At 50.1% G+C, this 25,347-nt stretch overlaps 1 protein-coding gene across 6 annotated transcripts in view; it reads left to right on the plus strand.

Annotated features, from left to right (window-relative positions):
* The window catches only part of POU6F1 (POU class 6 homeobox 1), a 30,845-nt gene extending 6,055 nt beyond the window's left edge, over positions 1 to 24,790 (plus strand). The window contains exons 1-11 of one of the 6 annotated variants that reach the window (XM_034935838.3): positions 1,168 to 1,956; positions 5,482 to 5,576; positions 7,578 to 7,773; positions 12,060 to 12,181; positions 13,084 to 13,309; positions 13,839 to 14,092; positions 14,774 to 14,902; positions 15,528 to 15,731; positions 19,247 to 19,388; positions 19,959 to 20,127; positions 21,130 to 24,790. In XM_034935838.3, the coding sequence (XP_034791729.2) occupies positions 5,529 to 5,576; positions 7,578 to 7,773; positions 12,060 to 12,181; positions 13,084 to 13,309; positions 13,839 to 14,092; positions 14,774 to 14,902; positions 15,528 to 15,731; positions 19,247 to 19,388; positions 19,959 to 20,127; positions 21,130 to 21,475 (1,836 nt within the window). In that variant the 5' untranslated portion in view covers positions 1,168 to 1,956; positions 5,482 to 5,528 and the 3' untranslated portion in view covers positions 21,476 to 24,790. Of the gene's footprint in view, positions 1 to 1,167; positions 1,957 to 5,481; positions 5,577 to 7,577; positions 7,774 to 12,059; positions 12,182 to 13,083; positions 13,310 to 13,838; positions 14,093 to 14,773; positions 14,903 to 15,527; positions 15,732 to 19,246; positions 19,389 to 19,958; positions 20,128 to 21,129 lie in introns of those variants that run through there. The other 5 variants (XM_024931213.5, XM_034935839.3, XM_034935842.3 and 2 more) reach the window with 5 other exon arrangements.
* Positions 24,791 to 25,347: the final 557 nt, after the last annotated feature.

Raw genomic sequence — 25,347 nt, forward strand, 5'->3', positions numbered from 1 at the left:
TGAGACAGGCAGATCACGAGGTCAGGAGTTCGAGACCAGCCTGGCCAATATGGTGAAACCCCGTCTCTACTAAAAATACAAAAATTAGCTGGGCATGGTGGCGCGCACCTGTAGTCCCAGCTACTCAGGAGGCTGAGGCAGAAGAATCACCTGAACCCGGGAGGCGGAGGTTGCGGTGAGCCGAGATTGTGCCACTGGACTACAGCCTGGGCGACAGAGCCAGACTCCGTCTCAAACAAACAAACAAACAAACAAAACAAAAAAGACAAAAAAAAAAAACGAAAGGCAAGGCATTTCAGGATTTCTTCTAATAGGATCTCAGACTATACTAGGGAGTTTTGATTTGTTTGGGATATCCCAGTTCTCCTCCTGGGTATCTTGGAATGTTGCACTAAGCCCAGAGCAGTTCCAGAGGAGAATGACAGGCAGAACTAGGTCCTCTAGCTCATTCTCCCCCGCTGAAAATCCTGCATGGCCCTGGACCTCTTTGGATTCTCAGGTGGTAGGCAAATGCCTTAGCACTTGCTGTTCCTTCTACCCCTGAGGCTGCTTGGGTTTTTGTTTTTATATTTATTTATTTATTAGGGACAAGGTCTTGCTCTGTCAAGGAGTGCAGGCTGGAGTGTAGTGGTGTGATCACAACTCACTGCAGCCTTGAACTCTGGGGCTCAAGCAATCCTCCTACCTCAGCTTCCCAAGTAGCTGGAACCATAGGCGAGTACCACTACACCTGGCTAGTTTATTTTATTTTTTTTATTTTTTGTAGAGACAGAGTCTCCCTGCATTGCCCAGGAAGGTATCAAACTCCTGAGCTCAAGCAATCCTCCCCCTTCAGCCTCCCAAAGCATTGAGATTATAGGTGTGAGCTACTGTGCCCAGCCCTGCCTGCGTTTTTAGATGTTAGCAAGGAAAGCAAGGGATAAGTGAGCCATTTGCTAGCCAACCAGAGTGCCTTGCCAGCCCTGATCCAGGCGTTTTTCAAAGTCAACTCACCGGAGAAAGAAAGCAAAGGAGAGGGCCCTTGGTGGGCTCTGGCTCTCTCCCCAGCTTTAACCAGAGCAGCTCTGCTGTGACCTGTGTATGTATTGGGATTCTACTGCTGGGATGGGGACAGGAGCTCCTTCTCTTGAAACAGACAGCTGATTGTCTCTCCTCCCTGGCCTTCAGGCTGTGGGCACTGCACAGCATCATGGGCTTAAAGGAGGCCATCCAGACGTGCTATTTATGCAGTCATTGGGGAAATGGTCAAAAAGCAAACTGAAGAGGGCTGTCTAGTCACTGGAACCAAGCCACAGCCTGAGGCTCGAAAAAAATTTGGAAAGTTCCTGACAAGGAGATGGCAGCAGGTCCAGAGGAAAGTCTGCACAGATACCAAGCAAGGGGAACACACAGGGTACAGCTCAGAGTCAAAATGCTGAGTGTCTACTTGTCAGAGAGACGTTGATATCACATACATGTGTAATAGGAGCCATCTAAAGGTAAGACAGAGACAGACAAGGGAGTCTGAGATCTGAGACAAAGGAGGTCTTGGACTCTGCTCTGCCTGGATTTCTGGTGGGCTGAATGAAATCTGGTTGGTGGGTTGGAGTGGGCTTAGGTGTGGCTAGAGGCTATGTCTCAGGACTGACTTTGCCCTTGACTTAAAGGACCAGACACTGAGGACCCAAGTCCTCAAAGCTCGTCAAATTTTAAGGGTGAAAGGGATATCAGAATCACCCAAGCCTTATCACTACCTGAATCCTCCTAATAACACAGTCACAAAGTGGACGCTTGCCCCTGCTCAGCTACTCCCTGTGAGTGGCCATAGTTGGCAGCAAGGAGCCAGACGCCACAACAAGACTATGAGCAGACTTAACGCTCCTCTCAAGCAGATGCCTTGTTGTCCTACAAAGATTGGCTACTGCTGCCTTACGCCTAATGACCTTTGGAATTGGAAAATTCTTCTCCCCAAGAAATGTATGTATCAAGCTATAATGCACCCAGATTCACCTTGCGCAGCTTTCATTTCAATTTTGTCTCTTCCTCTTATTTTCTTTGCAAATGGCTTCTATGTGTAACGACTTTCATAGCTTATCCCAGTTCCTACCCAGAAGTGATGGTAAATTGCCAAGTTCTCTGAAAAACTCATGGAAGACTACCATGTACAAAATCTGGGGAGACAGGAGTTTAAGACTAGCCCTGGCAACATAGTGAGACCTCATATCTACCAAAAATAAAAAATAAAAAAAATTAGCTGGCCATGGGTAGTCCCAGCTACTCTGGTGGTTAAGGTGGAAGGATCACTTGAGGCTGGGAGTTTGAGGCTGCAATGAGCCATGGTCATGCCACTGCATTCCAGCCTGGGCAACAGAGCAAGACCCTATCTCAAAACAAAAAAAAATCTGAGGGGAGACATCACCTAAGAAGGAGGCTAGGGCCCCATTGAGGTAGTTAGATGCTCACCAGTTCTTTCAGCAAATTCCTCTGCCCCTCCTGCACCCCCTCATCCTACCTGAAAGGGGAAGGCTCATTTCCTCTTTTTTCAAATTGTTAGGTACCTGGAATTGCTTGCCCTCTTCTTGAATCCCACTCTAGAGGGGTTAAGGAAGGAAGAGGAGGGAAAGAACCTCATGGTTCTCCTTACCTGGTTGATCAGGGAACATTCTGCCAAGCAATGAAGATGCTAAAACCCCAGGGGTGATCCAGCAATTCCATTCCTAGGTATATACCCAAAGAATTGGAAGCAGGTGTTCAAAAAAAATTATACCCAATAGTCATAATACAGTATTTGCAATAGCCAAAAGGTAGAACAACCCAAATGTCCACCAACTAATGAATGGATAAACAAAATATAGTGTATCCATACAATAGAATACTATTCAGCCATGAAAAGGAATGAAGTTCTGACACATGCTACAATGTGGATGAACCTTGGAAACATGCTAAGTAAAAGAAGCTAGACACAGAAAGCCACATATTCTATCATTCCATTTACATGAAATATCCAGAATAGGGAACCCCATAGAGAAAGCACATCAGTAGTTGCCAGGGCTTGGGCGGTGGCAGTGGAAGGTGAATGACTGTTAGTGGATATGGAGTTTCCTTTTGGGTTGATGAAAATGTTCTGGGACTAGACAGTGGTGATGGTGGCACAAGTGTGAACCCACCAGATTCCACTGTATGGAGCACTTTAAAGTGGCTAAAATGGTTAATTGTATGGGATGTGAATTTATCGTAGTCTGTTTGGGCTGCTATAACAAAATACCATAAACTGGGTAGCTTTTAAACAACAGAAATTTATTTCTCATAGTACTGAAGGTGGGAAGTCCAAGATCAAGGTGGTGTTGTCTGGTGAGGACCCACTTCCTCACTGACAGAGCCTTATTGCTGTGTCCTCACATAGTCGAAAGGGTGAAAGTATCTCTCTCACACTGGGGTCTCTCTGTCGCCCAGGCTGGAGTGCAGTGGCGAGATCACTGCTCACCACAGCCTCAACCTCCTGGGCTCAAGTGATCCTCCTGCCTCAATCTCCTGAGTAGCTGGGACTACAGGTATGCACCACTACGCTCAGCTACTTTTTGTACTTTTTGTAGAGACGGGGTTTCACCATGTTGTCCAGGCTAGTCTTGAACTCCTGGGCTCAAGCAGTCCACCTGCCTAAGTCCTGGGATTACAGGCATGAGCCTTGGTTCTTTTTTTTATGGGCACTAATCCCATTCCTAATTACTTTCCAGAGGCCCTATCTCTTAATACTATCACCTTGGGGATTAGCATTTCAACACATGAATTTGGGGGGAAGGACACATTCAGACCATAGCAGAAAGGAAAGGTGAATCCAGAACACCCCTCTGGGCTTTGTTTCACCATCTGTAACATGCGGATAATAATGCCTCCCATTCCCCACGCCCCCAGTGTTGGCATGAGTAATACAGCAAGCAATTGTGTTATATAAAATGTCTAGCATACAATATGCACTCGAAATAAATGTCAATTGCTTTTTTTCCTTTAAAAGTGTCTAAAGCTACTTGCCTCATTCTCTGTCTCTCTCTCTCTCTCTTTTTTGAGACAAGGTCTGGTTCTGTAACCCAGGCTGGAGTGCACCAATCACTGCTCACTGCAACCTCCGCCTCCCAGGCTCAAGCGATCTTCCCACCTCCCAGGCTCAAGCGATCTTCCCACCTCCCAGGCTCAAGCGATCTTCCCACCTCAGCCTCCTGAGTAGCTGGGACTATAGGCATGCGCCATCATGCCCAGCTAATTTTTTTGTTGTTGTTGTTACAGACAGGGCCTCACTATGTTGCCCAAGCTGGTCTGGAACTCCTGGACTCAGGTGATCCTCCTGCCTTGGCCTCCCAAAGTTCTGGGATTACAGGCGTGAGCCTCTGCACCCAACCTATTTTCTTTATTTCTTAACGACTGTAGTTTGTGGCTCTAGTCAGACAACCTGTCCTCATATGAGGGCTTCGCCCACTCCTCACTGCACAGGGCAGGCTGTTCCACCATCTGGGATGTCCCACCTCCTCTGTTACAGGCCACTGTGGTCTTTGGGCCACTGTCACAGAGTCACCTGAGAGCTGATTCTGTGATGTTCACCCACTGAATCAGACTCTGAGAGTAGTTGGGTGAAAAGGTCTAAGGGTCTGCATTTACATTTTTATTTTTAAATTATTACTCTGTACTTTATTTATTTAGTGAGACTGAGTCCCACTCTACTCTGTACTTTAATTGATATAAATACTAACATTTTTACTAAGTGCTCCAGGTGATGATCATGCATATTAAAGTTGGAGAGCACTTTAATTTATGTTTTTACCATCTATTCCAGGAAGTCTGCCCAGATTTCTCCCTTGCTCCTTACCTAAGTCTAAGGTTCTGAGGGTCAGGGTCAGATTCCCATTGGGTTCTGCTGGGTGTGCTCTCCCACCGGACTGGGGAGGCCCCAGGGACAGATATCTTGCCCTTTCTTTACTCTCCTCACCCTAAGCCCAGATGTTCCTGGTACTACTGAGTGTAGATTCTCCTAGGATGCTGTAGGAAATGCAACAGAATCTTGTTTTTTGGCCAGGTGCAGTGGCTCATGCCTGTTATCCCAGCACTTTGGGAGGCCGAGGCGGGTGGATCACTTGAGGTCAGGAATTCAAGACCAGCCTGGCCAACATGGTGAAACCCTGTCTCTACTAAAAATACAAAAATTAGCCTGGCGTGGTGGCACATGCCTGTAATCCCAGCTACTCGAGTGGCTGAGGCAGGAGAATTGGTTTAACCCGAGGGGCAGAGGCTGCAGTGAGCACAGATCGTGCCACTGCACTCCAGCCTGGGCGACAGAGTCAAACTGTCTCAAAAAAAAGAATCCTTTTTTTTTTCTTTTTTAACCTCTACAGATACTTGGGAGAACCTAACTTCTCTGTCTTCCTGCGATTCTATTCTGACTTTTCTAGATGGTATAGAAATTGTATTACTGTGTCACATCACCCTTTGCCTTTCCAATCCCATCTTACCCAGGATGTGCTAGGTGTGGGCCGGCCCCCACCCGACCCTGACAAGTGACCATGGATCCTGGAGCCGGGTCAGAGACATCTCTGACTGTCAATGAGCAGGTATCTTCTGGGGTGGGAAGTGGGGGGGTAAGGGTGATGGAGTGAGGGGTGTGGGCAACAGAGGAGGACTCCACAGGGCCCTTCACTCTCTGTTTCTTACCAGGGTTCACCATCACTTCACCTGTCCAGAGTTACTTGCCATTTAGGATTTCTCAGGGCCTGGGTTTGGGGAGTTAAGCTGTGACTTTAAGATGTAAAATCAAAGTGTACATAGTATGTTTAAGTTTACGTGGGGAAAGGTTTGAACATCAGGTAATTTACTCCTTAGTTTTTCTTCTTGCTTACACGTATTTTCTAATTTTTTTTTTGCAAATTACTATTACTTATATCTTTTTTGTTTGTTTGTTTGTTTGTTTTTTTTGAGATGGAGTCTCACTCTGTCACCCAGGCTGGAGTGCAGTGGCGCAATCTCGGCTCACTGCAAGCTCCGCCTCCTGGGTTCACACCATTCTTCTGCCTCAGCCTCCCGAGTAGCTGGGACTACAGGCACCCACCACCATACCCGGCTAATTTTTTGTATTTTTAGTAGAGATGGGGTTTCACCATGTTAGCCAGGATGGTCTCGATCTCCTGACCTCATGATCCGCCCACCTCGGCCTCCCAAAGTGCTGGAATTACAGGCGTGAGCCACCGCGCCCGGCCCATTTTTTAAAAGGAGAAAAAAAGGCCAGGCACGGTGGCTCACACCTATAATCCCAGCACTTTGGGAGGCCGAGGTGGGTGGATCACCTGAGGTCAGGAGTGCCTGTGAGAGTGATTTCAGGCACAGGCCAAATGCAGAGAGGCCTGACACAAAGCTGTTTAATTTACAGACTTTGTCTCTGATTCTTGAATGGCCCAATTGGCAGGGTTTCCGTGCTGGTGATGAAGAGCTAGTGTGTGGCGTCTGGGCAGGGGAGGGAGACTGAGTGTTCTGAGGAGGCTCAGGGTCCGCCTGCATCGCTCATGCATGGAGATTGCCCTTGAGGTCTGAGCATGCCCACAGCAGGTGGCAGGACTGGAGCCACAGGGCCACAGGATAAAAAGCTGCAGTCAGGCCGGGTGTGGTGGCTCACACCTGTAATCCCAGCACTTTGGGAGGCCGAGGTGGGCGGATCACGAGATCAGGAGATCGAGACCATCCTGGCCAACACAGTGAAACCCCGTCTCTACTAAAAATACAAAAAAATTAGCCGGGCGTGGTGGTGGGCACCTGTAGTCCCAGCTACTCGGGAGGCTGAGGCAGGAGAATGGCGTGAACCCGGGGGGGTGGAGCTGGCAGTGAGCCGAGATTGCGCCACTGCATTCCAGCCTGGGTGACAGAGCGAGACTCTGTCTCAAAAAAAAAAAAAAAAAGCTGCAGTCCAGGAGCGGTGCCAGGCAGAGAGGGAGAGGATGCATCTTCAGGATTCTTGACCCTTGTTTCAGGAATTTAGCTTGCAGGGAAATCCTGAGCCTTTACTCCAGAGTTTTCGAAATAAAGGAATCATGGGCGATAGAAGTTACTCAGCATTGTGGAGCATTCATTTTCCATCCCTTTATCTTTGGGGAACTTTCAGATGGTTTCAAGGGAAGTGAAGAGGGATTTGGTTCCTGGCCCGACTTAAGCTGTGGATACCATGTTAGGAGCCCTCATACCCACGTTCGAAGATCCTAGCTGCCAAGAGGACATCCTTGCAAGTTGTAGGATAGGCCATCCGCCACTCCCTGCACTGAGTCCAAGAGATGGAACAAAGAGAAATTAGCTCCCAAATGGTTTGGCTCTGGGGGACATTTTTCTAGCTTGCGTCAGGCCCTTCTCCCTGTCACCAGGGCCTGCTTTCTTCCAGCAGCTCCTTCCCTGGAATCAGGGAGCTGCAACCTGCGCCAGGCTCTGGAATTCTCACAGAGCACACAGCCCTCTGGACAGGAGGTCTGCATCCAGAGGTGCCCTCCCCTCTCTCCCCAAACCATACCCAGAGCTTTGGACCCTGCGGCTATACTGGCCCCTATCCCAACAGTGCCCCTGTCCTCTGCTTGCAGGTCATCGTGATGTCAGGTCATGAGACCATCCGAGTGCTGGAAGTCGGAGTGGATGCCCAACTCCCTGCTGAGGAAGAGGGCAAAGGACTGGAGGGTGTGGCTGCCGAGGGCTCCCAGAGCGGAGACCCTGCTGAAGCCAGTCAAGCTGCTGGTGAAGCTGGGCCAGACAACCTGGGCTCCTCTGCAGAGGCAACTGGTACGAGGCCATCACCCCCACCTGGTACTGCTCCACCTGAGTGCTGAGTCCTTCCTGTGGTCCCTGGGGAGCCAGCATGAATCCCTGGGGCTCAGGTGGTTTTAGGGTCTTGTCTGCCTGCCCACTGGACAGCCTGTGCCTCTGGTCAGCTGCGAGGGCTACTCTACACTCTTTGTTTCTGGAGCTTTAGTTCTAGTCTGTGTCACTTCCAGGCCTAAACTAGGATGGATCAGGGTGAGGTGGGAAGAGACTGGTAGCGCTCCGCTTAGGGGGTTGAACCTGGGAGTTGAACCCGCTAAGCTGTGGGAGATCAGGCACTGCTCCCTGGCCTTGGGGCACCCTCTCATCAGTCTTCCTCATTAACACCTTGCAGAGTAGTCATCTCCTTCTGCAGGAAGCCTTGGGCCTCCTTTTTCAGTTTCCCCAGAACACCCCAATTCATTTCCCCTTGACTTCTGCTGTATATTCCCCCTTCCCTTGACTGGAGATCTGGACTGGTGGGGGTGGGCCAAGAAGAGGAGGCAAGAAGAGAGCACATCAGAACACGCAAACTTCCGAAAAGCAACAGCTCCTTAACAAGAAACTGCATGGCCACACATTACTTGCTCTACCTTCACATCAGTATGCAAATTCTTTGGAACCCTAGTAACCTTAGTCATTTTCTTTTCTTTTTGGATAAAGGAATGACAAGAGACATGACCATTTTTCCCTAGCCTGGAAATGCTCTGCTTCTATGTTGAGGCCAGGATGGGTCATCACCTGTTCCCAAGGGGCAGTGCCCTGGGGACCAGGCAGGGAAGACAAGGACCCTACATCTCTGCCACTCCTTCCATTCAGCATAGCCATTGTGCAGTGGAGCCCCTTTTCAGAAAACAGGGGAGGTTTCTCAGGTTTATTCATCATGCCCTCACTTCGCTTTTCACCCATTTATCCATCTTCATATCTCATTTCCTCTGGTGCCTTAATTCTGCTCCTTATCCAAATTCGCTCTCAGAAATGGATCTTAAATCAATGGTTTTCGTGAGTGTTTGTGTAGTGTGCATCTTCTTCCAGGGGTTTGTGTGTCTAAGCCTTTCACAAACGCCTCCTCCTCTATAAAGGAATTTTAGTCACCATCAAGCAGGTAAGGGAGGTATTTTGATGGCACCACCTAAGCTGCCAGCTTAGAGTGGTGGAAACTTTCTAGGTGTGCAGTATTAAGAAGGGTTTCCTGTTTTTAAAATAAAACTAAGTAACAGGAAACTTTTCCAGGATGAAAACAGAATCTATTGGTTTGTATCACTCTAAATTACTATCCAGTCTTTGTCACACATACATATTTTTATTGTTGTGGCCACTGAGGGTAGACTAAGTAGTATGACACCACCACGTAATTTCATGTACCTATGTCTTTTATTGACATAGAGTCACACACCTGCTTCTGGTTTTGGCCATTGTCAAATTGTCTGGGTTTTCATTTTCATAAACAGTGCTGCTTTGAATGTTTTTGTATTGGTCCTTTAAAAAATTTTGTGTGTGATAGTCTACTAAATTCCCTTTGAGGCCAGGCGCGGTGGCTCATGCCTATAATCCCAGCACTTTGGGAGGCCTAGATGGGCAGATCACCTGAGGTCAGGAGTTCGAAATCAGCCTGGCCAACATGGCAAAACCCCGTCTTTACTAAAAAAATAAATAAATAAATTAGCCGGGCATGGTGGCACACGCCTGTAATCCTGGCTACTCAGGAGTCTGAGGCAGGAGAATCGCTTGAACCCGGGAGGCAGAGGTTGCAGTGAGCAGAGATCGCGCCATTACACTCCAGCCTGGGCAACAGAGTGAGACTCCGTCTCAAATTAAAATAAAATAAAATTCCCTTTGGAGGGAAATTAATTATTAACATAGGAGGAAGTCATTTCATGGAAAAATATAAAATCTTGCTATCAATGAGAAGAAAAGTAATTGACTTTAAGGTATGAGTTGCCTGTTAAGCCAGAAAATAAATAAGCAATGATAAAACCTATACTGGTGGCCAGGCATGGTGGCTCACAACTGTAATCCCAGCACTTTGGGAAGCTGAGGCATGTGGATTGCTCGAGCTCAGGAGTTCGAGACCAGCCTGGGCAACATGGCAAAACTCTGTCTCTACAAAAAAATACAAAAATTAGCCAGGTGTGGTGGCACATGCCTGTAGTTCCAGCTACTCTGGAGGCTGATGTGGGAGGATCACTTGAGCCTGGGAAGTGGAGGTTACAGTGAGGCGAGATTGCGCCACTGCACTCCAGCCTGGGTGATAGAGTGAGACCTTGTCTCAGAAAAAAAAAACAACAACTATATTGAGTGGTGCTGTGGAGAAACAGGTACATTGTTGATGTTTCTGTGAGTTCATTTAGTCTTTCTGTACAGTCTTGCAGGAAGCAATAGCAGCCCTAATGTATGTAAAACCTTGGACTCCATGGTCCTACTAAATATGCCCTAATAAAATGAATATTTTGCCTCTTCAGAGGGTAAGCTTTCATCATTTATGTTTGTCACTTTCCCATTTTCTCACTTACTTGTTATGTTTTGTCACATTTTGTCCAACAAAATGTTTTTAAAATTTTCACATGTTCAGACTCTCCTTATGTTTGCTAATTTTTTTTTTAACTCATTTTTATTTTTTCTGTAGAGATAGCATCTTGTTTTGTTGCCCAGGCTGGTCTGGTAACTCCTGGCTTCAAGTGATGCTACCACCTCAGCCTCCCAAAGTGCTGGGATTACAGGCGTGGGCTACTGCACCCAGCCTGATTTTTTTTCTGGAGTTAGAAATGTATCTTCCCTCCACAGAGGAGATAAACCTGTCATTTTGTTTTCTTTTACTATTTCATAAGGCCTTTGTTGGTGTGTGCTTGTCTCTTGAATTCCTTAAACTACCTGGGTTTTATTATTGCATGCTGTGAACAGTATAGTCCTGAGTTGAGGTTGACGCCTTCCCAAGTTGAAACATGGGCTAGTACTGCAGGATTGGACAGAACCTTTGCGGTTATCTGATTCAGTGGTTCCCACTCTTGGCCATATCGCAGGGGGAGCTTTGAAGGAAAAAAGAGAGGTGAGGTAACTAGCCTCCTCTACTGGACATTCTGATTCAGTAGGCCTGGATTAAAGCCTAGAAATATATGCCCAGCAGTTTTAAGAAGCCATTGATCTGGCCAGGCGCGGTGACTCATGCCTGTAATCCCAGCACTTCGGGAGGCTGAGGCGGGCACATCACTTGAGGTCAGGAGTTCGAGACTAGCCTGGCCAACATGGTGAAAACCCATCTCTCCTAAAAATACAAGAAAAAAATTAGCCAGGCGTGGTGGTATGCGCCTGTAATCTCAACTGCTTGGGAGGCTGAAGCAGAAGAACCCCTTGAGCCCCAGAGGCAGAGATTGCAGTGAGCAGAAGTCACACCACTGCACTCCAGCATGGGTGACAGAGCAAGACTCCATCTCAAAAAAAATTAAATTAAAATAAAAAGAAGCCAGTGATCTGGTCCTATATCCATCACTCAACTCCTAGGCTCCTTTTAACTAACCATATATTAAATAATAACCCTTCTCCTCGTTGTATGGCTGTGAAGAAGTTTCCTGGTAGGGGTACCCCAGTACCTGTGTAGGCTAAGGTACCAAGAGAAGGCAAAAAGCTGCAGGTCACGGGAAGTTCATTTAGAAGCTCACTGAAGCTGCTCACATGACTTTAGACCTCAGGGAATAGCAGAGAAAAGCTGGCTGTCCTGGAGAGCCCCTGTGATCCTGTAGTGCAGCACAGACCTGTCCAATTTTCAGGGACTGTTGCTTCCAGGACTTTGCCCTTCAGGAACTCCTGCCCTTTCAGCAGCTGCATCCAAAAGTACCCTGGAGGTGGATGAACAGCGATTCAGTGGCAGGATGAACCAAGGACAGCCGCTCCCATCATTTCTAGCTCCGGCCCTCCCTGACACACGTGTGCTTCAGACTCCTCTGCTGATGTGTGACAGTCCTTACAGGGCCAGGAAATGAGGGCTAACACTCACCTGGGTATCTTCTTCAGCTAGATGTGAGAAGGGGTGGCCTACCTCCCAGAGCTGGCACAGGGCTCCCCAGCCTCCTGTCCTCACCACCGTAGCATTCAGGAAGCTGCCTCATGGGCCAGGGAAGACCAACAATTGGTCTTGGGCTATGCAGCAATGCAGCATGGGGCTGAGGGTCCCCGCTTCAGGCTGCAGATGGGATGTCATGTACTGCTGTGGTGACCCCTCCACTCACGTCAGGCTCACTCCTTGTCCTTCTTTCTTTCAATGCCTTGTGAAGTGAAGTCACCCCCGGGGATCCCTCCGAGCCCTGCCCCTGCCATTGCCTCCTTCAGCCAAGCCCCAAGCCAGCCTCAGGCATCGCAGACCCTGACGCCACTGGCTGTACAAGCTGCCCCCCAGGTAAGGGCTGCCCTCGGGAGCTGGACAGAAGGCCGGGGGCAGGAGCGAGGCATGGGACAGCCAGCATGGGGAAGCCATGGAATCTGGGAACTTCATGGGGGCAGGACAGGGAAGGGGCTATGGCTTGAGGGAGGGACTCTCCCACTAGGCACATCCAGCCTCACCCCTGCCTAGATCAGGCCCATTTGGAAAAGGGGATCTACATTTGCAGAATCATTCCTTGGGCCTGCCAGGATTGCAGAAATAACGTTAACTCTTTCATGCAGCCAGAGTTTCTGTTTATCAAATGACTAAATGAATGAATACCCTTGCCGGCCCTCCAGTGGATGCCTGTAAGAGTTAATGGATTGTTCAGAGTCCTCATTTAGAGCCAGGGAGTGGCCCCAGCACCATGAGAGGCTGCCTTCAGGATCCTGCAGGCAGGCAGAGCTCCCTGTCCCTTTCGCTACATTCCCTGACTCCAAGGCATCCAGCCAAGGGTATGGTCCTTCAGAAACTTCTCGGAGGCCTCTGTGGGGCCTTGACCACTTGGTTCCATCAGCCTCTGCTCCCTGTTCCCTGGCCACTAAGCACGGGGCCTGTCAGCAAGGGCTCGCTGAAGGCCTGGCAGGCAGCAGGCTGTGGTGGGGGAGGCCTGTGCCCCCTTCCCATCCTGTGAGCAGGGCCGCCTTGCCCTGGATTTAGGCGACTTCTCTGAAGGCAGGATAGTCGGTCCAGGCATCCCCTCAGGTTTGGGCCTCCAGCTAGGGTTTGGCTCTTCCCCATCCTCATGTGGCCTTCGCCCCATCGCCCTCAGAATGCTTTGTTTGTGCTCAGCTGGGTCTCAGAGACCCAGTGTTTGCGCTGTCAATGTTGATTTTTTATTTTTTCTTTTCTTTTTGAAATCTTGTTTGCTTTTGCAGGTCTTGACTCAGGAAAACTTAGCCACAGTTCTGACAGGAGTTATGGTTCCAGCAGGGGCAGTTACTCAACCTCTTCTTATCCCCATCAGTATTGCAGGTCAAGTGGCTGGTCAGCAGGGGCTGGCCGTGTGGACAATTCCTACAGCAACCGTGGCTGCCCTCCCAGGACTGACCGCTGCTTCTCCTACGGGGGGAATTTTCAAGCCACCTTTAGCCGGTCTCCAAGGTAACGGCAACTCTTCCCAGGACTGCACCAGGCCCCCCACCACCCTCTACTACACCCCCGCACGTGTGCTTGCCATGTCGGACTCAGAACCCACGGCCCACCCAGGGCAACCGCCCTGGAGTCTGGATCTGGTGTCTTGGGCATCCGGCCGCAGAGCTGCTGCACCACCTCGGGACTGTAGGCCGTGACACCATGCTGGCCCTGCAGGCCTGCCATACTTCAGCCAGCTGTCTGAGACTGCCCCTCTCCCCCCACGCCAGAACTCACCCCATGACCAGCCTCCTGGGAAGGACTACAAGAAGATTCAACGTCTGGTTCTTGAACCTACACATCTCCTGGCCCCAGGGAGGGGGGATAAGAGATGCTGGCGTGCGCCAGCCCTTCAAGGATCAAGGGAATCGTGGCTGCCTGCCCCACTGAGCCCACTGCCCCAACCCCCTCTCCTTCTTGTGCCAGATCCCTTGGGATTGGAGCCGCTGTGAGCAGTGGCTAGGCATTTGAGCACCTCTGTCTCTGCCTTGCTCCATAGCAGCTGCTGTGCTGAACACCGCTCTTCCGGCACCGGTACAAGCTGCCGCACCAGTACAGGCCTCCTCGACGGCCCAACCCCGGCCACCAGCCCAGCCCCAGACGCTGTTGCAGACCCAGCCGCTGCTGCAGACCACACCTGCCATCCTCCCGCAGCCCACTGCTGCCACCGCTGCTGCCCCTACCCCCAAGCCAGTGGACACCCCCCCACAGATCACCGTCCAGCCTGCAGGCTTCGCATTTAGCCCAGGAATCGTAAGCTGCTGCCCTCACCCAGGGCTGACCAGGGATGGACGGAATCATGGGCCAAGGGTGGAACTGACCCTTCCCACAGTGGAGGATGAGCCCCCCCGAAAACAGCCCTTTTCCAACACATCAGCAGAGATGGGCTCCCTCTGAGGCCTTCTCCTTGCAGCTGCCAGCCCGTCCATCCCAGATAAAAGCAGACAACCTCTGCCAAGAGGGCTGGGCACATTCTCCAGAACCTGAACCACTGGACCAGGCTTGGAGGGTGGGATGACGTCTGGGGGTTGAAAACTTGTGAGCTGTCCCTACGGTGCAGTCAGAGCTTACAGCTCTATGCTGGTGTCTGTCCAGTGTAGCTCCTGGCTTGGCAGTGGGAGCCGTTAGATATGACTAGGATCACATCAGCCTCTCCAGCGTGGCCCTTCTACCCTCCCAGGCCTGGCCTGAAAGATTAACCCGAGTTACTTTTCCATGACTGTGGCCCTGCCCTTCCCTGCTGACCCCTGCAGCCCCTAGCCCTGGAAACCATCCAGCCGGTAGACCCCTAGCCCTGGAAACCATCCAGCCGGTAGACATGGGCCTGAAGCCCACATTCACATCTACCCACCCCAATGCCCTCTGTCCTCTTCCCTCTGCCCGGGGTTCTTCTCACCCCTTGGCTTCTGAGCAAGGCTCTTCCTCCACCCACAGATCAGTGCTGCTTCCCTCGGGGGACAGACCCAGATCCTGGGGTCCCTCACTACAGCTCCAGTCATTACCAGCGCCATTCCCAGCATGCCAGGGATCAGCAGTCAGATCCTCACCAATGCTCAGGGACAGGCAAGTGGCCAAAGACAGGGCTGGAGGGTGGGGACTGTGGAGAGGCTGACCAGAGGATGGCGGCCAGGTCTTGGGCTGTGGGTCATAGAAACTCGAACAGACGTCAAGCTGTTGTTCCTATCTCCTCTGCGGCGGCTTTCTGCCGATGCTGAAGCTGGGCAGGGGTGTACCCACCACCCTGTCCTGGAGGTGCTCACATTACGTGGGAGTTTTCATTTATGGAGCACCCATGCTGTGGTCAGGCTTTATGCTAGGTGCTTCCTCATACATCATCTCACTTTCTTTGGAGTACAAATCTATTAGATGGAGATTTTTATTCCCATCTTACAGGACAGAAGGCTGAGGTTCAGAGCAATGAAAGCTACACAGCTAAAATGTGGCAGAACAAGGCAGGTCTCTGAATCCACATCCAGACCTATTCCTGCTCCACCATAGCTCTGAGGATGGAATAAAGGAAGTAGCCCTTAGAGTGTGAATCCTGCACTTTACTCATGCAGAAGCTGAGGCCAGAGCAGGTTGAGGGATTTGTCCATTAGTCTGTTCCCCTGGTGGTGTGGGGATCTGGGTTTGGGGTGGAGCTGGATGCTACCCTCACACCTGGGGTCCCTGCCTTATTTCCTCCCAGGTTATTGGAACCCTTCCATGGGTAGTGAACTCAGCTAGTGTGGCGGCCCCAGCACCAGCCCAAAGCCTGCAGGTCCAGGCCGTGACCCCCCAGCTGTTGTTGAACGCCCAGGGCCAGGTGATTGCGACCCTGGCTAGCAGCCCCCTGCCTCCACCTGTGGCTGTCCGGAAGCCAAGCACACCTGAGTCCCCTGCTAAGAGTGAGGTACAGGGGCTGGGGGTGGTGGGGGGTGGGGCAGGCTCTGCTATCTGGCACCAGCTGCTTCCCTCCAGACTGCCAGGCAGGACAGCATCTTCTGAAACTCCTAGGAGAGCAGGGCACTTCCTAAAGTGGGGGAGGTCCCAGAGTAGAAGGCCCACATGTGTCCACACAGGTTCTGCCCAGGGAAACAGCACCACGAGACCCCCTACTCACACGCACCCAAAATATGTATAGGTGCCCTCAGATGCCAGTGCTGTTCTAAGAAGGTCAGGGAGGTAGGTGATGGTCAAAGTAGACTGGGCCAGAATCAGCTTTAGGGTGAACAAACTTCTGAAAAGCCCTGGGAAGTCAGTTCTGTACCCCATTCCTCTACCCCTCCATCCCTCCACCCCTCCACTCTGCACCGTGGCTTTGATTTACTCATTGCTCATTCTAGGAGTATTTATTTAGTGCCTACTATATTCCAAGTGCTGAAGACACAAAGATGAATAAGATGCCTTCTTAGCCTTAGGTAGCTTGGCATTGGAGACCATTACAAGTCAGTGGGACAAAACTATCACAGGGACACACAAATAAGGTGGTTTGGGGCCCTAGAGAAAAGAGCTCTTGACAAACTTGGGGGTTAGGCAAGACTTCATAGATAAGGGACATTGGACTATCATAAAGGGATAAAGCCAGGTGTAGTGGTGCTCACCTGTAGTCCCAGCTACTCAGGAGGCTAAGGCGGAGGATCGCTTGAGGCCAAGAGTTCAAGGCTGCAGTGTACAATGATCATGGCTGTGAATAGCCACTGCACTCCAGCCTGGACGACATAGCAAGACCCCATCTCTAAAAATAAAAAGGGATGAGTTGGATGTGAGAGTGTTCTACCTTCAGGGAACTGCAACAAGTATCACATGCTAGAGCAGCAGTTCTCAAGCCTGTGCATCAGAATCCCCTGGAGGCCTTGCTGGAATGAAGATTCCTGGGTCCCACCTCAGAGTTTCTTATTCAGTAGATCTGAAGTGGGGTCCAAGAGTTTGCATTCCTAAGTTCCCAGGTCACAATATGGCCAGTGGTTTGCAAATGCAGCATGCACTTCCAAGTTTTGTAAATAACCTCTTAGCTTTATCTGTGAACAGGGATCATAAGGGTACCAACTTCAGAAGGTTATGAATGCTAAAGGATATATTATACATAGGCAATGAACACTGGCGCACAGAAAGCACTTGAAAAACAAGCAGTAGTTCTTCTTGTTATTACCATTATCAGGTAAGGTAGTAGGGAACTGCTGATGCTGAAGGGCGTTAGCAAGGAAATGGCTGACCAGATGAGCCTTTTTTTTTTTTTTTTTTTTTTTGAGACCAGGGTCTTGCTCTGTTGCCCAGGCTGGTGTGCAGTGATGTGACCTCGGTTCACTGCAACCTCTGCTCCTAGACTCAATCAATCCTCCCACTTCAGCCTCCCCGGTAGCTGGGACTACAGGTGTGCACCACCACACCTGGCTAATTTTTGTATGTTTTGTAGAGACAGGGTTTTGCCACATTGCCCAGGCTGGTCTCAAACTCCTGAACTCAAGTGATCAGCCCACCTCAGCCTCCCAAAGTGCTGGTATTACAGGCATGTGACACCGTGCCCAGCTGAGAGATGCATTTTTTAAAAATCCCTGTTATAGGCTGGGCACAGTGGCTCAGGCCTGTAATCCCAGCACTTTGGTAGGCCGAGGCAGGTGGATCACCTGAGGCCAGGAGTTCAAGACCAGCCTGCCCAACATGGTGAAACCTCGTCTCTACTAAAAATACAAAAATTAGCCAGGTGTGGTGGCGGGCACCTGTAATCCTAGCTACTTGGGAGGCCGAGGTAGGAGAATTGCTTGAACCCGGGAGGCAGAGGTTGTGATGAGCCGAGATCGTGCTACTGCACTCCAGCCTGGGCAACAAAGTGAGACTCCGTCTCAAAAAAAAAAATCCCCATTATTCACATGGTGTCAAGAACTGGACTGTGGTGAGGCAGTTTAAACAGCTCTAGGGAGAGTCAAGGAGCTCTGAACTAAGTCAAAGGCCCTGGGGATGAAGAAGCAATGGACTTGAGACGTACCAGGGGTAGAATCCAGGAAACAGGACCATCCTGGAGGAATCTGTACTTCCTAGAAAGCTTTTTTTTCTTTTTAATCATACCAAATACTTTCATATATTTATAGTTTCTTCTGATTACAAATAGGATATGTGGTTTTTACAAAAATTCTAATATTTTATGTAATGTAAAAAGTAAAAATTCCTTCTAATTCCAACTCCAGAGACAACTTCTTTTGATAGCTCACTTTATGTGCAAGATTTTGTTTTTCTGGAAATTCATATGTATTTCTTAAAGGCATTATTCCATAAAAACTGATTTTCTTTTTTTTATTATCATTTTTTATTTCTTGAGATGGAGTCTCACTCTGTTGCCCAGGCTGAAGTGCAGTGGCATGATCTCTCGGCTTACTGCAACCTCTGCCTCCCGTGTTCAAGCGATTCTCTTGCCTCAGCCTCCCCAGTAGCCGGGATTATAGGTGCGTGCCACCACGCCTGGCTAATTTTTGTATTTTTAGTAAGAGACGGGGTTTCACTATGTTAGCCAGGCTGGTCTTGAACTCCTGACTTCAGGTGATCCGCCCCCTTTGGCTTCCCAAAGTGCTGGGATTAAGGCGTGAGCCACCGCGCCCGACCACATTTTTCACTTAGGGCTATGACTCAGACATCAGAGTAGTTAAGAGGTATACCTTCTCCCTTTTAATGGCTGCACAGTCTATCTTGGTAGAGAGATACCAAAAGCCATCTGCCAGTTTCCCTGTTCAATGCGCATTTGGTGCCTGAGAGGCTCTAAAATCAGGTTGAGGCTGCTTCTTTGAGGGCAGAGATTTGGAAGCAGTTATCCCAAGGGTGAGCACTTGTTGGGGCTTTGGCCAAGTGTATTGAACCTTTCTGAGCCTCTCGCCTGCCTGTGTCACAGTTGGGTGTGAAGCTCCAGGTTGGTAGGGCAGGTTGCTGTGCTTATTTAGTATAATTCAGTCACTATTGTTGGGTGGGTATTAATAAGGTGTTTCTAGTCTTGCTTTTTTTTTTTTGAGACGGAGTCTCACTCTGTCGCCCAGTCTGGAGTGCAGTGGCACGATCTTGGCTCATTGCAACCTCCGCCTCCCAGGTTCAAGCAATTCTCCTGCTTCAGTCTCCTGAGTAGCTGGAATTATAGGCACCCACCACCATGCACAGCTAATTTTTGTATTTTTAGTAGAGACAGGGTTTTGCCACATTGCCCAGGCTGATATCAAACTCCCAACCTCAAGTGATCCTCCCGCCTTGGCTTCCCAAAGTGTTGGGATTACAGGCATCAGCCACCATGCCCTGCCTAGTCTTGTTTTATGATAGAGCCCAGGCGGGAATGTCCTGCATGCGTGAGGATTTCATGTCTGTTTTTGCCCTGCCTCTGGTCCACCCAGGGATTTTAACTCCCTGAGCCTGGCAGAGGGCAGCAAAGGCTTGTTGTCTGTCCTTTCACAGGTGCAGCCCATCCAGCCCACACCAACCGTGCCCCAGCCTGCTGTGGTCATTGCCAGCCCAGCTCCAGCAGCCAAGCCATCTGCCTCTGCTCCTATCCCAATTACCTGCTCAGAGACCCCCACCGTCAGCCAGTTGGTGTCCAGTAAGTGGCTCCTGGAGAAGTAGTGTGGAGAAGTGGGGAGGCATTTATGTGGGCACCCAATCTCTTCAGATGCTGCTTTCCTTGATATCCTGGGGTCCAGAGGGGAAGGGCAGAGGCCCAATATGAGGGGCTGGCTTTTTTATTCCCATTCCTGTTGAGGTGGAGTTTGGGCACGATGACAGTGGAGGCTGTCAAGCTGGCTGGCTGGCTGCTTTTCGGAGAGGCCGAGCCATGGGCTGTCTCCGCTATGGTCTCTCACCCAGTATTTGAGGAATGTGGGTGACCAACAAGTGTGTTTGGGGCCAGGCCTAGGGAGAATGGGGGAGGGTGAGCAGTTAGAGCTGGAAGAACTTGAAAATAGCTCCTTACCCCTGGAGAGGTTAGTTTAGGCCCCTTTTCTTCAACTCTTGCTTGTCTTGGGGACAAAGATGATAAGGGTCTTGAAGGTGCGTGAGCCTTTTCCTAGGTGTCCTCACCTCTCAGTACTGCGTCAGTTCAGACCAATGAGCCAGATAAGCAGGGATGGTTCCCATGTTACACACTCATCCCTGCTCCCTCCCTCTGGCCTAGAGCCACATACTCCAAGTCTGGATGAGGATGGGATCAACTTAGAAGAGATCCGGGAGTTTGCCAAGAACTTTAAGATCCGGCGGCTCTCGCTGGGCCTTACACAGACCCAGGTGGGTCAGGCTCTGACTGCAACGGAAGGTCCAGCCTACAGCCAGTCAGCCATCTGCCGGTGAGTAAGGCTGCCCTAGACAGGATTAGGGCCTGCTCAGCTGCCTGGTGCCACCGGGCACTCATGGGGACCTGGGCACTGGCCCCTTTTCCATATGCCCCCTTGCTCCAGCCTTTTTCCAGATAAGGAAGACCATCTTAAGGGTAAATATGAACACCTGGGGCAGTCAAAGGCTGACTCTGTCCTTCTGAGGTCCTCTGAAGATTATCCTCCAATCCTGGGCATTAATATGGGTCTTCTTTGGGGAACCCAAGACCCTAATCCACTGAGGAATTCTAGCAGGAAAGGAGTACAGCTTATAAAATTAGTCACCAAAGTGGGAACTTCCATTCTATGTTGGCCCTTAACTGTAACCCACCATACCTCATCATGCTCCCATCCCCCCTCTAACAAGGCATGACTGTAAAGTAACATAGCTGAGTTTTCTGTAAGCAGCCTACAAACTGGTTTTGGTGCCAGGAGGGATAGAGTTTCAAACAAGAATAAGCGCATGGCTCAGGGATGGCCAAAAGGTTTCATCTGCCTGCCAGCTCCATAGGTCAGGCTAGAGTGACCTTTAGAGTGCCTCCAGCATCCTGTGGAGAATCCTGTCACCACACCCAGCTCAGCCAGAAAGAGCAGCCTGACTTGTTAGTGATGCTGCTATGGGAGTGTGACTGGAGGCCTCCCAAGGTGACTCCTCAAAGGACTTCATTCATTTAGGGGAACGTTCTAGAATGGTTGTTTGTAAGGCAGTTGCACTATTATTATTCCACTACTGACTGAGCCGAGGCTGTGGGAATGGTTTCCCTGTTAGGACCGGGCACATCAGAGGGTCTGAGGAGTCTGGGCTTGGCCAAACTAGAGGGGTCTTGGTGGAGGTGGTGAGGGGAGCACTGGGTACAGTCTCACCAGCCCCTAAAGGAGCGGCCCCTTGAGGATGGAGCCTGCACCTAGGTGCGGGGTGTGCCAAAGAGACCAACATGCTCTCACTGCCTCTTCCTGGGTATGGGTTGCCCACAGGTTCGAGAAGCTAGACATCACACCCAAGAGTGCCCAGAAGCTAAAACCGGTGCTGGAAAAGTGGCTAAACGAAGCTGAACTGCGGAACCAGGAAGGCCAGCAGAACCTGATGGAGTTTGTGGGAGGCGAGCCCTCCAAGAAACGCAAACGCCGCACCTCCTTCACCCCCCAGGCCATAGAGGCTCTCAATGCCTATTTTGAGAAGAACCCACTGCCCACAGGCCAGGAGATCACTGAAATTGCTAAGGAGCTCAACTACGACCGTGAGGTAGTGCGGGTCTGGTTCTGCAATCGGCGCCAGACGCTCAAGAACACCAGCAAGCTGAACGTCTTTCAGATCCCTTAGGGCTCAGCCCCTGGCCCTGTGTTCTAGCACTTTGTCCATTTCCCGTGGCATCCGGCTGCAGCCACTGCCATGACAGCACCTGTCATTTTGCCACGTGCAGCTGTGCTCACCCCAGGTCATCAGACTCCACCGTGTGCATGTGCATCAATGTCCCTCTTTTCTCCCACACATCTCACATCATGGGGAGGCCAGAGGGGGCCACACGAGAGCTCCAGGCTCTGGGCTGGTCACTCCAAAGAAGAGGATTTGTGACGTCACTTAGAGAAGCACCTTGCTAGCATGGTTTCTGAAGGGTGAATTCTGGTGGGGAACCAGAAACTCCCTGTCTTTGGGGCAGGGCTAAAGCAGCTCCTAAGGACCACTGGCCATTAGCTCTTGCTTTTGATGGCATTCTCTTTCCACCTTCTCTTCTCCTTTGCTCCTCTGTGTTAGTGTGGCAGGTATGACAACTCATCCAGTGGAAACACAGCCTCACACTGCCCTTCCGCCCCCCACACTTTGCTTGCAGGTGCACCGAAAGGACCCGGGAGATAAAATTCAAAAAAGTGTGATGTGCTGCTCAGAAGGTCAGACTCCATGTCTGCCTTGACCTCAAGATCAGAAGTTTCCCAAACCCCTGGGGCTGGAACATGGGATCTCCTCTTCCACCTCTTCCTGGTTCCTTTGCGGGGAAAATTGCACTAAAACAGAACCTTTTCTTAATCCATGTTGGAAGGAAGCAACAGTGAACTCTACCTGTTCTGGAGTTGTCCTGGGTCTGCAGAAGGTTGGGAATTTAGAAAATAAGGCTGTTCTTTCATATTTTAATTTAATCTCTGTCAATGGCCATCCCTCCCACAAAAAAACATGGGTTAAGAGAACTTGCAGACTGGATATGCAAGCAAACGGGCAACTCTGGAGAAAAATAAGGAAAGGAATGCTGACTTTCTCTTTCTTTCTCTTGTCCCCACACCCATTCCCAACCCAATACTGGGGCCTTCTCAAAAGGAGCAAATTAAACAATAAACCAGACAGCAATGCCCTGGGGGAAAGGACAACATCCTGAAATAAATGATGGAGCCCAGGAAGGTCTCTTGTGGAAGTTGACTTAACTCTAATTTTCTTTGTAACTTTAAGCCTTGGATACGGGAGGAGAAATCTCATTTTGTCGAGTCTCAGACCATGTCTGTGTGTAAGCAATCCCCACAGTGTCCTCTGAGTCAAGAACAGCCCCAGATCAGATTGAGTTTTGCTTCTAGACGGGGTAGCTATGGTACCTTGGGGGTTAGCTCTCATCCAAGCTGTTAAGTGAGTTTCCAGCCTCACTGTGGCTGGAAAGCCCCTAAAATTCAGTATGTAACTCCAGGAAGTCAGGAGAGAACTGAGATTTGCCTAGATGACCACAGGCTTGCGGTGTAGATTATCCCTAAAGGGCCCCAAGTCATGGGGGTCAACCACCCCTCTCTTCAGTACTCTTATCCTTACAGAGGCTGGTCTCTAACAGCTGCCTCCAGTGGACCTCCCATGATCCACCCTGAGGGAAGGACCGTCAGCTGGGGACACATCACCACCTCTGTCAGTCACTGGTGCAGAGCCACCTCCTAGCCTAGCTTCCTCTGGTGTCCTGTTTCCTTTCCCACTTACTGTTGGTGCCTCCCAGGCCCTGCAATGCCAGCGTGGCCACCCTCTTGGTAGCCTGGCCAGTGAGAGGAGGACAGTTGTGTGCTGAATTAGCACACGCACGTGCAGCGCACACAGACGCGCACACACACACACACACACATACACGCTCTGCTGCATTTGGACAAACCATGCCTGCCAGAATGTAGCAGAGGTGAGGAAGCAGGTGGGCAGCTTGCCTGACCCAGCTTTTCAGGAGAGCGTGTCTCCAACAGAGAGTCTCCACACTCTAGTTCAGGGTTATCGACCTGCCTCAATGAGATGACAGACTCATTTGGGAGGGGTGTTGCAAACAAGTTTTCAGTGAGAATAGTTAAGTTCCAGAGCTTGTAAAGGATTCAGTGACTGACACTTCAGTAAATTAGGCCAGGCACATTGGCTTATGCCTGTAATTCCAACACTTTGGAAGGCCGAGGTGGGCGGATCATTTGAGGTCTGGAGTTCGAGACCAGCCTGACCAACATGGTGAAACCCCGTCTCTACTAAAAATACAAAAATTAGCCAGGTGTGGTAGTGCACATCTGTAATCCCAGCTACTTGGGAGGTGGAGGCAGGAGAATTGCTTGAACCCTGGAGGTTGCAATGAGCTGAGATCACACTACTTCACTCCAGCCTGGGTGACAGAGCAAGACTCTGTCTCAAACAAACAAAAACTTATAGCGATGCAGGTTTTCATGCTCAGACGCTTGCATTCAGGTATGCTTTCTTTTTTGAGAGAGACAAATGGGTCACAGCTGGCACCCTGGGAATAGCACATAATCCAGGGTGTGTCTGTGGTGGTGGACGTGCAGGGGAACACCATCTGTCCTGTGTCATGACGGGAAAACAATCATGAACCACTAGTCTAAATTAGGCCTGGCCATGCTTTCTCAGCCCCTCCCTCATTTAAATTTGTCTTCCCAAAGCTGAGCTAAAACTAAACCATTTCTCCTCTGCTGGAATGATGGATTGGTCATTCAGAGGAACAATACCAGGGGTGGGAGGTTTGCAGGCTGAGTTCCCCAGGCATGGGGGTGCAGGGTGTCCCTGAGGTTTACCCAAAGCACAGCTCGCTGGCCTGTGACCTCTGCCCTTCTTCCCACAGTGTAAGACCCCCCAGGAAGCAGCTGGGGCCTGAACCTCTCACCTAGGAGGTAGGTTTATTTTATTTTTTGTTAGCATCAGGCTCTGAAGGAGTTGGTATACATTTTGTTTTGAAAACATCTTCTGGACTTACACCAGAGCTTAGTGTCGTCTTTACTATGGAAAGAGAGGAGAACGGACAGAAATGGTTTAACTGTGTGGAGTTTTGTTTGTTTTGTTTTAAATGGAAGAAAGACCAAAACTTTCCTGGTGGATCAGCTAGGGCCTTTGACCCTGCATTACCATGGCATTTTATCCAGGTGAAGTCCAGGGAAAGAACTCAGCCAAATGGACTAAGGAACACACGAGTTTGGAATGCGAGACTCTGACATTTTTGTGTTCTTGGAAATCCAGTTACCTTCCCATGCCCAGATTTCCTTCCTGCCTCATGGACCAGGCTCTGGCACTGAGGTTCTCACTGTTCCCAACACAGACAAAGCTTCCTGAGGGCTGGAGGGGCAGCAAGGGGAGAGGAGAATGGGGAAGAAGCACTTGATGTAGTTGTGTGGAATAAACAGTATTTTTTCTTTTGTACTGGTCTGCTTGTTTCCTGTTCACTCTTCAGGGTAGAAATATTAGTGAAACAGTGTCAGAGGACAGGGAAGTGACAGTCTTTGCTGTCAGCTTGCAGCCTGGAAAATCCCATTGCAAGAAAGCAGGGGTCAGTACTCTGGATTCCCATTTCAGAAGTCCCTGCTTGGGCCCTCCTGCCACCACGACCCTCTCATCACATTGGGGATTCAGTTCTAGAGACAGAAGGGCACAGGGTCTCCTTTTAGAACACCCTTCTTATACCTAGAGCCCCAGAATTCTCTGCCAAGCCCACTTCCTGGACCCCTCCTCTCTGGGTTCCAGGAGCTGTGCCGTTGGTGTGCACACTTGTAGGTCTAAGAGGTGGCTGCCTTAGTCTGCTCTGGTTGCTACAACAAAGTACCTTAGACTCAGTGCCTTACAGACAGGAGAAATTTATTGCTCACAGTTTTGGAGACTGGAAAGTCCAAGATCAAGGTCAAGATCAAGGTCGATGTCTGATGAGAGCCCTCTTCCTCATAAACAGGTATCTTTTCACTGTAACCTCACATGGTGGAAGG

This window comes from Pan paniscus, chromosome 10 (assembly GCF_029289425.2).
Source record: "Pan paniscus chromosome 10, NHGRI_mPanPan1-v2.0_pri, whole genome shotgun sequence".
NCBI lineage: Eukaryota > Metazoa > Chordata > Mammalia > Primates > Hominidae > Pan > Pan paniscus.